Raw genomic sequence first — 13275 nt, forward strand, 5'->3', positions numbered from 1 at the left:
ACCTGTACCCAGTGCCCCTGCCCCGCCCTGAGGCAGACGAGAAAGGAAAGACCCGCCCGTCCGGGGCAGCCCTCCCGAGGTCACAGGGCCTGGAGGAGTGGAAAGGGTGGGACCGCTCTGCGCCACCTCGACCGGCAGAAGGGGAAGGGCACCCCGTGTTGCTTCTCCAGCAGCCGCTCCACCTACCTCCACTACTCCCACGGCTTCAGCTCCCCCCGACACAGCCGCCCTCCACTTCCCTCTCTAGCCCTGACGACAGATGACTCCAGGAACGTCCCCCAGCACCTCAAAATTACCAGGATCAAACCTGTGTCCAGACATCTCTGCCTCCGTGTCCTGTCCCTCCCTGGCCATGCCCTGCTCCTTCCAAGGCCAAGGGGCCAGTCTCCACAGCAGCGGCCTGAGCACATCCTCACATCCTCCCACCCCCAAGGAGGGGCGCCTACCTCCACCCGCACACCACCCCCACACCCAGGCTGCGTGTGAGGGTCAGGATGGAGCTGTCCATACCGCACGCTACGGCTACAGCCGGGCCAGCGGCTCCAAGCCTGGCACTGGAGTGGGTGACAGGGGAGTCTCTGGGCCAGACTCCCTCCTGGGTATGCCCGCCAGGGCCCAAGGCCACCATCAGGGGGCCGGGGGACCTGGGCATGGCCAGCAGGTGTGGTAGGGGGACAGTTCCCAAGTCCGAAGGCTATTCAGCTGCACCCCAAAATCAGTTACAGAAGAGCCCTCACTTTCAGCATTGGAGCTGAGCACCCGGCCACAGAAGGAGACTAGTTTCCTCCGGAACCACCAGCAGGCACCCAGGGGAGCCTGGACTTGCAGCTTGTGCGTGGCCTTTGCCTCCGTAATCCTGGTTTCTCCTCACCTGCGCCAGCCCCACCCTGAGGTCCGAGGTCACGGCAGAGCCCACGGCAGAGCCCAGTTGGGCCGTCATTGGTCTTGTGGCGCCCCTTGCTGGTTACTTTGGGAAACACACAGTAAGCCAGACCACCCAGCAGCAGGACTCAGAGGAAAACCTCCACTCCTCCCAGATACCCCAACGCATTCGCCAAACAAACGAAGGGATGAGTGAGTGAACTACAGCAAGAAAACAGCTAACAAGTGATCTTTACAAATACGGAGTAAAATTTGCTAAACAACCTGTAGTTGTTGAGTGTCAGCCACACGCCAAGCACATCGCCTGGGCAGAAGGCACCTTCCAGCTTGGCCGTGGATAGAAAGCCCATGCTGACGACCAGCAGCACGAGGAGGGCTGGCTGAGCCTCGGGTGTGGCCGTCCTGGCCAAACCACGCAGGTGCCACGCTGCCCATTGTTACCCACGCACAGTGATGCAACTCGGGCTCCAACGGGCTTTGCTGCCGCCACAGCCACCGCTGATAACGGTGGAGCCACTGAAACAGGTGCCCTCAGTCCACCCAGGGCCCCAGGGAGAACACCCCCAAGGACATTGGCCTGCCCAGAAGCCACAGCACTCAGAGCCCCCCAGGCCAGAGGGACCTCATGGAGCACCCACTGCACTGCATGTCTCCCTCCCTCCCTCCAGACAGGGTGTCCCAGGCCTCCCGTCTGGACACATCACAGACAATGCGCAGCACCCAGGAAATCCTGTAATAAAGGCAGAGGCTAACCCCCCGGGCCTGCGTGGAGGCTTGTCAGAACCAATGCCACCCCGCCCCCACTGTTCACGGCGCAGCCACAGCGCGTGGATTCCAGAGAAGTTTGCAGGGAGGAGATGCAGGGGTGGGACCAGTCCACCAGAACCCAGGCTACCGGAGAGCTGTTGTAATGCAGACAGTGTTGGCCCAGTGAGGGCTAGCAGGAAGGCCTCGACACAGATGGATAGAAACCCATTCCAGCGACCTTCACCAGCTCAATGTGAAAAGCTAAAGTCTTACACTTTTAGAAGGAAATATGGCAGAATATCTTCATAAGCTCTTACACAGCACCAAATTCTCTTAAATAGCACCCCTTCCCTTGCTAAAAAGACAAAAAGAAGACTGATGAAATCGATCACATTCAAACAAAAAACTGCTGGACTAAAGAGTAAGCAAATGAACAGCAAAAAGCCACACAACCGGCCTGGGAAATGGCGTTTCCAGGGTGTGTAACTCAGGACGGGCTGGAACCCAGAATGAATGAAACACTCCCTCAAATCGATAAGAAATGGAAACAGCAAATGGGTTCGGGGCTCCCAGGAGGCACTGGGCAGGAGAGGAGACCAAGGCGGCGCCAGACAGAGGAAAGATGCCCCCTCCCTCGGTCACAGGAGACAAGAAAGTGACACAACAGTGACACAGCACAGCACGCCATCAGGGTGCAGCTGGGCATGCTGGAAGCACGTGCAATATCAGGCCAAGATGCTGGCCCGCACCCTCCATGCCCCACGACACCCTCCTCCAGCTGAGCTCCTCAGTGCTCAGGGGCAGACACAGCACAAGTGGCGTGCCTGTCAGCAGGACAGGGTGAGTACATTGCATGTCAGTATCCATCCAAATACCAGAAGGGCATGCCGTGGTTGTCATAATGAAATAGAGCCCATGACACGGGGTACTCAAAATTGTAACATCACATTTCTTTAAGTAGCAAAGAGATACAGACAGCAAGGTCTATTTGTATCAAGTTTGAAAACATGCAAGGAAAGATCTCTATCTAATTAAGTCTGTGGTAAAATATAAAGATGTGTGTTGGGGATGTTGTCCCCAAATTACTGGTGGCTCCAGGGTGGGCAGGAGAAAGGGTGCTGAGTGGAGGAGGTTCGCACAGGGCTTGGACTGTATCTTTCTTTAAAGGAGAATCTCAAGCACATATGAAATAGGGTAGAATGTTAAGATTGAGCAAAGCCGAGTGATGGTACCTCATGTTCATGATCATTGTCTCTCTACTTCTCTCAACGCTTTCAAGATCCCTGCACAGAGAGCACAGGGCTCGGCCCCAGGCGCTGACCCTTCATAGAGACGCCCCAGTACCCCAGGGCCCCTCGACCATGGCCGCACAAGAGAATCAGCCACGGTCCTTGAAAGAAAAGTGTGGGCAGATCCTCATCCACAGAGCCCTTCCAGCAAGAAACAAGGGTGGTCTTGTAAAAAGACCACCAGGGGGTTCTGCTGTCCAGCCCAGTGTGCCCCCCCACACCCAGCACCCTCTCCCCAGGGCTCTGCCCCATTAGGCCCGCCTCGCCCACCTCATCCTGCCACCGTCGTGCTCTCCAGGCCCCTCCTTCAGCCAGTGCTCGCTCCTGGCCCTGAATGTCTCCGGCACACCTTATGTGGGGTGCTGGGCCACAGGGTGGGGGAGCATTTTCCCACGTGACCCTTGCTTCAGGCCTCGAGGTGGGTGTCATCAGCCTCCTGACAGCCTGTCCAGGGGCACTCAGAGAAAGAGGGGCAGGGCAGGGGGAGCCCAGTCTGTTCGGCTCCTGGGCTTCCAAGGCTGGCTGTCCACCTGAGGGCACTCCCGGGCACGACGGCACACCTCTGTGAATGAGCCCTGCATTTGAAGTGCTCATTGCATCACATGACGGGGTGAATGTCAAGCTGACACAAACCTCCACCCTCGAGTGGCCATTATCCCAGACTCTGTGTCTAATTGGGGAGGGTTGTGGACATCCAGCCAGGAGGCAGAGTGGCCTTTGGGGGCAGGCATTTTTAGTCCTTAAAAGCATGTTATGGCACTTTACAGAAGAAGATGCTTACAGGGTTATTATCAACATGGAAATACAAATTAAAGCCACAATGAGACATTATCACACACACACACACACACACACACACACACACACACACCAAAATAGCTAATATAAAAACATGGGAAAGATAGAGTGTGGGTGAGACTACTGGTGGGAGGGTAAACTGATAGAACTTTTTGAGAACCATTTGCACTGTCTTCTAAAGCTGGACACAAACTTATCCTATGCCCAGCAATTCTCCTCCTAGGTATTTCTCAAAAGAAACATATACAATGTCCTCCAAAAGACATTTGTTTACAGCTGCTCTGCTCTCGGTAGCCACGCCCTAGGAACAATTCAAATGCCCATTGGCAACAGTGGATAATAAACCACTTTATTTAGGGGATAAATAAACTGTAACATAATGTGAATACCACGCTCCAGTGCAAATCATCAATAACGATCATACATAAAGTTTTAAAATAGGCATGAACTAATCTGAGGTCTTATAGTCGAAGATCCTGTTTACCTCTGGTGAGGGCAGGAGCTGGTAGGCGGCATGTGGGAAGCTTCTGGAGACCTGGGGGTGCTCCGGATATGCCCCGATCTGGGTAGGGGCTCTGTGCATGTTTGCTTAGTACAATTTAATCAGATGTCCGTGCATGATTGGTGCCTTTTTAATATGTATGTTGTACCTTAATTAAAACATAACTTCGTTAAAAAATGTGCTCTAGCCTGTGACCTGCAGCATGGCTCACACCTGACCTGGACAGGAGACCGAGGGGCTGCTGAGCGCCCACTGGGAGCCTACCTGAAGGCAGCTGGGCCAGGTGCTTGAATGCTAAGTGCGTGTTCATCCGGCAGGCAATCTGGCTGTCGTTTAGCAAGAAGGACAGCGCGGCGATAATGTCATGCTCCAAAAAGCCTTGCCTGGAGAAGAGAAGTCGGATTTAGACACAACTACAACCAGGCTTGGAGAGGACAAGGAAGAACCAAGAGTCAGCTGCCCACCCTCAGCCCCACCTGGATTCTGAATCTGCACTAGCTGCTGCAGACCTCATCCCTCTGGCTTCCAGAAAGAAGGCAACGGCCTGGAGTGGACAACATATTACGGAAACTCTCCAGGCCGTGAGGGCAGTGTGGCTGGGGTGGTGGTGGTGGTGTTGGAAAGAGCCACGGCTCTGCCCCTCCCTAGCTAGGGCTGCAGCTCAGGTTCTTTGTGCCCTGGATCCTTCCTTTTACTCCTCTGAGCCTCGGTCTTATTGTCTGTAAAAGGGGAAGGAGGCAGCACGCCCCAAACTACCTGCTGAGTGACAGCCTGGCTCCGCCCACCCAGCGCTGAGGCTCCCTCCCTCTGCTGGAGGTGCCTCCAAACCTGCGTGCGCCTGCTATCCTTGTTGTTATAATTATATGAGTTAATTAAATATTAGGTAAGCCAATTAGAGGAGAGGAGAGGGTTTTTTTTAATTTCCTTATGAGAAGACTCAAAAGTGATTCTCTAAAAAAAAAGTGAGATGACTGTAAAAGACTCTGCAAGGTTTTTGCATACAGATTACTTCATTAATTTCTGAGTTCTTGCTCCACTTTAAAAAACCAAAGCTGCAAATTAGATGAAGTTACAGATGTGGTTTAAGCCCGAAAGAGGATGGGAAACAGCAATCAGTGGGCCCTTATCCAAGAGAAGGCCTGAGTGGCACACAGAGATTGATGAATGCCTAATCATTTGTGTTTGGAGTTAGAATGAACTGTGTCAAGGGAATGTACAATTTATCCATTTCCTGGCTTTTTAACCATTTCTTTTGATTAACCAACTCACTGCTACCCAATCTCATCTGCAGGGAGGACTTCTGAGGTCACACTTCTCAGGGCTGCGGTCGGGGACAGGTGAGAACTCCGTGTGGGCCGCTTGCCCAGGGCCCGGCACACAGGAAGTGCCCCATCAAACTGCGCATCCGCCGTGTGGGCCAGGACTCGACCCTGTGGGGAGCTCTGCGTCCTCCTTGGAGAAGGAAGCAGGAGGGGGTCACCCAAGCTGCCGGGGTCTGTCCTGACTAGCTGGCGCGAAGTGTCTGAGACCCTTCAGTCAGCACCCAGTCGCCCACCCCGTGTCACCCCTGCTTTGTAAATCTGCTGTGTTTGTCATTAGGGCATCTGCCCCAACCCCCGGCAGGCAAGCAAGAGGGGGCAGGGGGAGCCAGGCCACCCGGGAGGCTCTCCTATGTGTGGGCCATCATATGAAATAACTCCTCAGGTGACAAGATGCCAAGCCCCGGGCTTCCCCCCAACCCCTGCCTGTCACTACTTGTGTGGGCACAAGAGGGCAGAGGGTTTCCGCACAGGCACGTACATAGCCCTTGACGGGCCCCGAGAGCTTCTGGCTTCAGTTATAAGGTGGACTGAACCCTGGGAGAACTTCAGAAGTTGCTCCCACTTAGTTTTGGCCCTTTGCATGCTTTGTCCGACGTGGTGTGGTACAGGGAGCCAGGGTTCTGGACTCCTGGGCACTGACCACGCGAGTTGCCTCGCTCAGGTCAGGGTGACTGGAGAACACGTGCAGCCGGGACGCCCCCGACCGGTGCCGGTGTCCTCGCCAACCCCCACCCCAGTGATGTGGCCACAGTGGGGAGCCTCCTTCCCCCGCCCAGACCTCCCAGGTCCAGTAAACAAAACTACCATCACCTTCACTGGGCTGACCGTTTCCTTAGACTTGCCCTTTTTGAGCATTTCTGCCTCTCAGCGTCCATCACCCCTCACGGGGGGTTACTACCTAATGTCCGTACCAGGTCCCGAAAGAGAAAAGAGGAGCAGGAAGAACGAAAGATGCTTCCCTTCACTGTGCCCCAAAGGTATTAAAGCACTGGCCCTAGGTCGGTCCCAGAGCAGCACAGGGAGACGCCACCCAGGGTCTTGCCAGGACACAGGGCAGGAAAGGGAGGGGCCCGACCCCCTAGACCAGGGCTCCCACCCCCATCCACTGCTCTATCCCCTTCTTGGTGCCTGTGAATTTGCAGCTTTGGTTTCTCTAAAGGAGAACAACAATGCAAAGACAATAATGAAGGAATCTGGATGCTAAAACCTGCCAGAATCTTATTTTATTTTATTTTATTTTATTTTAATCCTCATCCAAGGACTTTTTTTTTTTCATTGTTTTTAGGGAGAGAGGAAGGGAGAGAGAGAAACATCTATGAGAGAGAGATGCATCCATTGGTTGCCTCCCAGACACACCCAGAGCAGCGATCATTGCCAAGACTGGGGTCCTTGCGCATCCAGACAGGGGGTCGCACATACCTGTGCCCATACTGGGGATTGAACCCGCAACCTAGGTATGTGCCCTGACCGTAATCGAACCAGCAAACTTTTGGTTATGGGATGCCACTCCAACCAAGTGAGCCACGGTGGCCCAGGGCACCAGCCGGAATCTTTTAAAATCATTAAACTTGTTTAAAAGAGACTCACTTATGAGTCTCACTATGGCACCACCTCCACACATGTACTCTGTTCCTAGCGATTGCATACAGGACCTGAAATTAGATCCCGGAGAGGAGTCGGGGAGTTGGGGGGAGGTCAAGGGGACTGAGGGACCAGGTGGCCATCTGGAGATGGCCCTGAGCAAACGGGTGTGTGAATTCAGAGACTGCAGGAGAGGGAGGCTGCAGTCCCAGAGAGAGGAGCAGCTGCCCAGATCCACGTGGGGTGGATGTGTTCGAGGTGTCCCAGGCTGAGCGCTTCAGGTGTATGAACTCATTCAACTCCCCGCCCCACGCACAGGCGCAGACAAAGCCACCGAGGTATCAAGGTTTGGGGACAGACGGGACCGAAAGATCTTCCATTCTGTGAGATGCCCTGCCACCCTGAAAAGATGTGAAGCTTCTCTGAAGGGGCATCTGTTGTCTGCACTGTGCCCACATGGCAAAGGCCCTGTCCCTGCAGTGTCTTCCGTCACCACTCTTATCACCACTTTTCTTCCTTCCTTGCTGGGCACTCGCATGCCGGGCAGAGGTCCCTGGCCGGGCCTGGGGGCCCTTTGTGGTTTTGGGATCTGCTTTTAATACAAAGTAAAACTAGTGTTTGCAGGCCAAGAGGATAAACTGAGCGGCTGTGGGGAAGCACCTCCAACAGCCCCACACACGAATGAACTCCTAACCAAAATGCTAGATGAACCACTTCTTAAGTGTGAAATTCGCAGCTATGTTTGCACGGGAAAGGCCCAGTTCCAGGTGCCAGAAACCTAGAAGAACCTCAGCGTCGTTGAGAGCAGGGACTGAAGCCACCAGCCCAGACCAGGGGTACGCTTTGAAGCTGGTGTCTTAACACTTGCATGGGGACGGGAGCCAAAGCCAGAGGCCCTGTCAGGGTCTGGGAGAGGGAACTGGGCTCCCCATGAAGAGCCAACAAAAGGCTGGGTCCTGGTGGGGCAACTGAGCTGGTTAGAGCACAGGTGCCAAACACAAGGCCCTCGGGCCGAATCCGGCCCTCCACCTCGTTTTATCCAGCCCGGCACCTTGTTTCTACCCAACAGCAGCACTGAGCTCCTGCTTAACTGTTAAAGAGGAGTTCCATTTATGCTGTCCTAAAATTACATTTGGCCCTTTGAAGGCAACCTCGAGGCTGATGTGGCCCCCGGTGCAAATGAGTTGCCCTGAGTTAGAGCATCGTGCCAATACGCCAAGGTTGGGGGTTCAATCCCTGGCCAGGGCAAAGAGAAGAACCAACCAATGAATGCATAAATAAGTGGAACAACAAATCCCTCTCCCGCCCTTCTTCCTTTCTCTCGCTCTAAAATCAATTTAAAACATCTTTTTTTTTTAAGAAAAAATCAATTTATAAAAGAAAAGGCTAAACAGTTGCGGGGGTGGGGCCTGAACTTTCTTTCCACCTTCAGAGGGGAAAGCTCAGAACAGGACACTCACATAAAAATGGGTCAGGTCAGGTGCCCACAGAGGCAACCAAAACCACCCCACCAAAACCTGTTCAGGCCAAATAGGATTCCCACCAAAGAACGCAGAGCACTGAAGTTCGTTCAAGGGCACGCCACCCAGGGGCGGGATGTAGCTCCAAAGCCTGACACTGGTTTCCATAAGCAGCGGCCCACCTGCCCACGTTATGGGCCGCCATGATAGATAGCACCTCCGTGGCCTTGATCCGCACCAGGGGGTTGGTGTCCTTCAGCAAAACTCTCAGGCTCTCCAGGCAGCCTGCAAGGAGAAGAACCTTTGAACACTTAGTCTCAAAATTCAACTAACCCAGACTTCAACGGGTAAGCTAGCATCAGGCACTAGAGATTTACCGGAGGTTTTGCTGCTGTGGGGCATGGGGGGGAATCCATTAGGAAGCGTTTGGGAGTTGTTGCCGGGGTGCTGTGTGCTCACTCCAGGGACCCTTTCGTCTAACACCCTCCTGCATCTCCCCGCACACTTCCTACCAGCACCTTCTTCCCTCAAAGTCCACCGCGGGGTTAAGAAAATGGGCTCTGCTTTGGAGGGACTTGGATCCCATTCCAACTCTGTCCCTAACTGGTCCTGTGCCTTGAGTCGGTTACCCCTAGGGAGACCAGACTGAGCAAATACAGACCCCGCTTTGTTTACTTACCAGGCCACTCTCACCGCACACCCCTTCTCTGCACCTCGGTTTTCTTACCTGTTGGCTGAGAGCACGCCTTCCCTCCCAGGGCAGGTGCTGAGGACTATGATAACGTGAGCACAGCATGTGGGGTGCTGCTGGCCCAAAGTCAGGCTTATTAAAGAGCAGCCTTTATTACTAAAGCTCCACCAGGCGCACAAGGCCATGCTAGAGCTGCCACCACCTCTTATATTAAATCGGCCCCTCAGCTAAGGCTGGAGGGAGAAGCGGCGGTTCACGCTCATCAATGTGCCTGGTCTGGAAGGTGTGGCCATGCCACTAAAATCGCCTCAACTTTTATTTTGGTAATTAGGAGAGCGGGAAACAAGGGACACAGGTCCCAGATACCATGTGGTTTCCACAGAGTGCGTGCCTGTCTTTTGTGACAGCCTGCAGACAGGACAGATAAACAGGGCTGCCTGGCAGATCTGTGGCCACCTGGTCGAGCCACAGCAGAGAGGGCTAGTGTGTGGCTTTGGGTCAGCCACTAGCGGTGTGCTGCAAGGATTGACGGACCAGCTGGGAGGGATGCTGTGAAGGGACCGGGTCACCTCAGCCCCTCGCATCTCAAGCTACTCTGTGTCTGTCCATCCAGATCCTGGTCACGGTCACCTAGGCTCTGTGACACTCTCACCTGTTCCGATGGCCACATAGATATGTTCAGGGTCGTGCATGAGGTCGCACAGAGCCATGAGGGCTTTCTGCCTCGTCAGCAGGTCCTCCGACTGCAGCTCCTCATTCAGCTTGGGCAGGGCCCGGCAGCCATAGGCAATGGCAGCCTGGGTGGGGTCGATGTTAGGGGGCTGGTACATAGAGATCCAGGTGTGGGCCATCTTTCCACACCTGCAGAAGGTGACTCTCTAGGTTCCAAAATGAAGCTCTGCAGAAACCACTGATGAAAAGAACCCAAAATGTTGTCATTTTTACTACTGTGATTTAGAAACTAACTCTCATTTGATCCTCCAAACAGTAAGCACAGCTGGGTGGTTAGTTTTACAGCCATTTTACAGATGAGTGCACTGAGGCTGAGAGCAATGAATGGATCTGCTCAAGGTCATGGTGAAGTGAGTAGCGGCCCACACTTCACACTCCAGAGCTGTCCCATGCTTAACAACCAAAGAAACCACCCACACTTTACTAATATGGTCACCAACTGAGTGCTTCTCTTGTGCCAGAAATACCTGGTATCTAAATCAACTACTGCAGAAGAAAGAGACCTGGATTATCCTTGTTTTACAAAGGTGGAAGTTGAGTTTTAGGGGAAAGTGACATGCTGAAGGAAACAGAACTAGTAAGATCAGGAGCCAACATTCAAATGAGGGCCCAGCTCATTAACCCATCAGGGACCCATATTCGGATGCTTCTGACACATCCACAAAAGTGAATTCAGAAGGAATTGGAGTTAAAAAGGTTAAAAGGTGAATTATTTTTATCTTGTGCACGGAGTGCACACACACACACTCACTCCCTTGAGCAACTCTAGGCAGTGTGGTTTAGTACTAAGAATAGGCTCCAGCCTCAGGCCATGGGTGGCCCTTGACAATTTCTTCCCCTCTCTGTGTCTTTCTACAGCTGCAAAAGGGACTTGATAATAACACCTCCATTCCTCCCTCCCGAGCCCACCACACCAGGGCTCCAGGGATGTTGGTAGCGGTTGATGCTGCCAGGGTTTCGTGGCAGTGGCAGGTCCCAGCCCTGTAGGATTCTACTCCAGTTAAAGGAGTGAGCCGACTCTGATCCTGGACACCAGGTGGCAAGGGGAGGCCCACAGCGGAGCTGGGAGAAACGCGGCCCTTTCCGTTGTGGGCTCCCCTCGCAGAGAGCAGGGGGCCCTGGGGCAGGGGCCTGCCCTCCTCTAAGGGCCATGGGCAGCAGGAGTCTGGCTGCAGGTGAAAGAGCTTTGGGGTGTGAAGACACAAGACCCGTGTGAGCCAGACTGGATTGGTCTAGGGGCCCCCTGTCTCGGGACCCTGTCTGGTCGCCGTGGGCTCACCTGCCTCAGCTCGCTGGGTCGCGGTAGTGCTTGTCCGTTGCCAGGCGACCCGGTTGCTAGGCGACTCCGGAGGCGTCCTGTCCGGCTCGGCACACTCGGCGCCCACTGCGCAGGCGCAAACAGCTCCGGGGCTGCGGCAGGCTGGCTGTAAAGAGGGGACAAAGATACTTTATAGGTTACTGTGGGGAACAAAGGCGGCTCCGCTTTGTTTACGGCACGGAAAGGTAGGGAAATGAATGTGTACTCCTTTCCCTGTGCTGAACACTTTGCACGCCTTTAATCCTCAGAGTAACCCCATAAGGGGGTAACATTATCCAGTTTACAGACAGGAACCTCAGGGGGTTTTAGTAGTTTGTCAAAATCACACAGGTCAGATCCCAAGACTGTCTCACCCTGGCCCACCCTCCTTGCTCTGCAGGCTCGTTGGCTGGTAGTGACACAGACCAGCCCCTGCAGTGGACCCAACACACGGCCAACTGGAGCAGCTGTGCTTGAAAGTGAGCCAGACCCAGTCATCACCTGCATCAAACCCTCCATGGCTCCCCAGAGGCCCCAGGGCAGAGTCCAAACCTCTAGCCTGCTACTCAAGACTCTGGGTGATGGCCTCCTCCAACCATGCTCAACTCTCTCTTAACCCCCCAAACGGACAGCCCTTCTGCAGCCTGGACCATTTGCAACATCAGCCACCTCTTTGGCCTTCAGGACACAACTTGGTGGACACTACCTCCATGATGCCTAACTCCTCCCCACCTCCAAGTCAGAAAATGGTCCCAAAGTTTAATTACCTCATGGCACACTTCCCTTCCCTAATTCTCTATTTACTTCTCAGTTGCCCCCAGCGGACTCCCATTTCCCTGAGGGTAGAGGCCATGTCATTCCTGTTGACTTGCCTCTCCAACACCAGCAATATACCAGGAGGCTTTGAGTAAGTGTAGAAACAAATGAATGGGTAATGGACTTGAATCAAGTTTTATACTAATCCACAAGGCACTTTCACCATCTTGTGTGATCCTCACAACAAAGTAGATAGTTCATTTTATAGCTGAGTAAACTGAGGCATAGGAGGGGATGGAGCCCTAAGCCTGGGCCTGTAGCAGTGAAACCACTAAAAAATGCACCAAGCGTCAGCCTCCAGCACATTTGCCTTGAAATGAAGGTAACTGACGCAGACCTGTGTGCCAAGGATTCCATGTGGTGACATGGGGATCTGCCCCCTACTGCTGTCCCTCTAAGGAAAAGTCATAAGGGTTCCCCTCTAACCCAGAGCATCCTAGCTTTTTTAGGAAGATGGTATGGAAAGCACGGGGCTGAGAGTCAGGAAATCTGGGTTCTGGTTCTAGTTCTAACTCACTAGGCAAATCTTTCTGAGTGTGTGAGCCTTAGTTTCCTAGTCTGTGAAATGGGAAACTGAATGAAATAGATTCTCAAAGCTGGGAACCGTGGGCCTCTCAGTATCTGGGTATACAGTCTCTCTCTCTTTTTAATTGCCCTCTCTTTTCAATTTTATCATTTTTCCATCTCCTTTTTAGTTTTTTAAATGTACATATAACATTCCGTGTAGCATATGCTAATTTGTGAAAGATAAAAATGTAATAACCACCTGTTTGTTTATTGAACAGAACATCATCAGTGCCTGTGTTCTCTTCCCTGTCCCCATACCCCTTTCTCCTCTCCAAAGCTAACCACCGTCTCTCTCGTTTTTGTGATTACACAGTCTTTACCAGCGCCCCTGGAGGCCTTCTAGCCCCATGTGCCTCACTCTCTAAACAGAAACTAGCTCACAGGGGCTGAGTGGCTTGGGTCAGCTTTTAAACAGCCATTAATTACAGGAATTCATTTTGTTGCATGAACTCTAGAAGCCAGGCATATGGTATTTGGATGCCATTAGATTCCGAACAATGCTGATTAAGGTCCCTAAGTGGTAGGTATGTCCATCACTTGCTGCTGCAGAGTGCTAGGCTCCAATCAAATACCAATATTACAGCCAGAGTT

General features: G+C 53.2%; 1 protein-coding gene across 1 annotated transcript in view; it reads right to left on the reverse strand.

Annotated features, from left to right (window-relative positions):
* Positions 1-10129, reverse strand: part of RSPH14 (radial spoke head 14 homolog) — a 75829-nt gene extending 65700 nt beyond the window's left edge. Inside the window, exons 1-3 of the mRNA XM_045819901.1 lie at positions 9925-10129; positions 8764-8866; positions 4483-4601 (exon numbers count right to left, since the gene is read on the reverse strand). Of these exons, the coding sequence (XP_045675857.1) occupies positions 4483-4601; positions 8764-8866; positions 9925-10123 (421 nt within the window). The 5' untranslated portion in view covers positions 10124-10129. The remainder of the gene's footprint in view (positions 1-4482; positions 4602-8763; positions 8867-9924) is intronic.
* Between the last annotated feature and the right edge of the window lie 3146 nt (positions 10130-13275).

The sequence above is a fragment of the Phyllostomus hastatus genome, unplaced genomic scaffold, assembly GCF_019186645.2.
Source record: "Phyllostomus hastatus isolate PE091 unplaced genomic scaffold, TTU_PhHast_1.1 phas_scaffold_387, whole genome shotgun sequence".
NCBI lineage: Eukaryota > Metazoa > Chordata > Mammalia > Chiroptera > Phyllostomidae > Phyllostomus > Phyllostomus hastatus.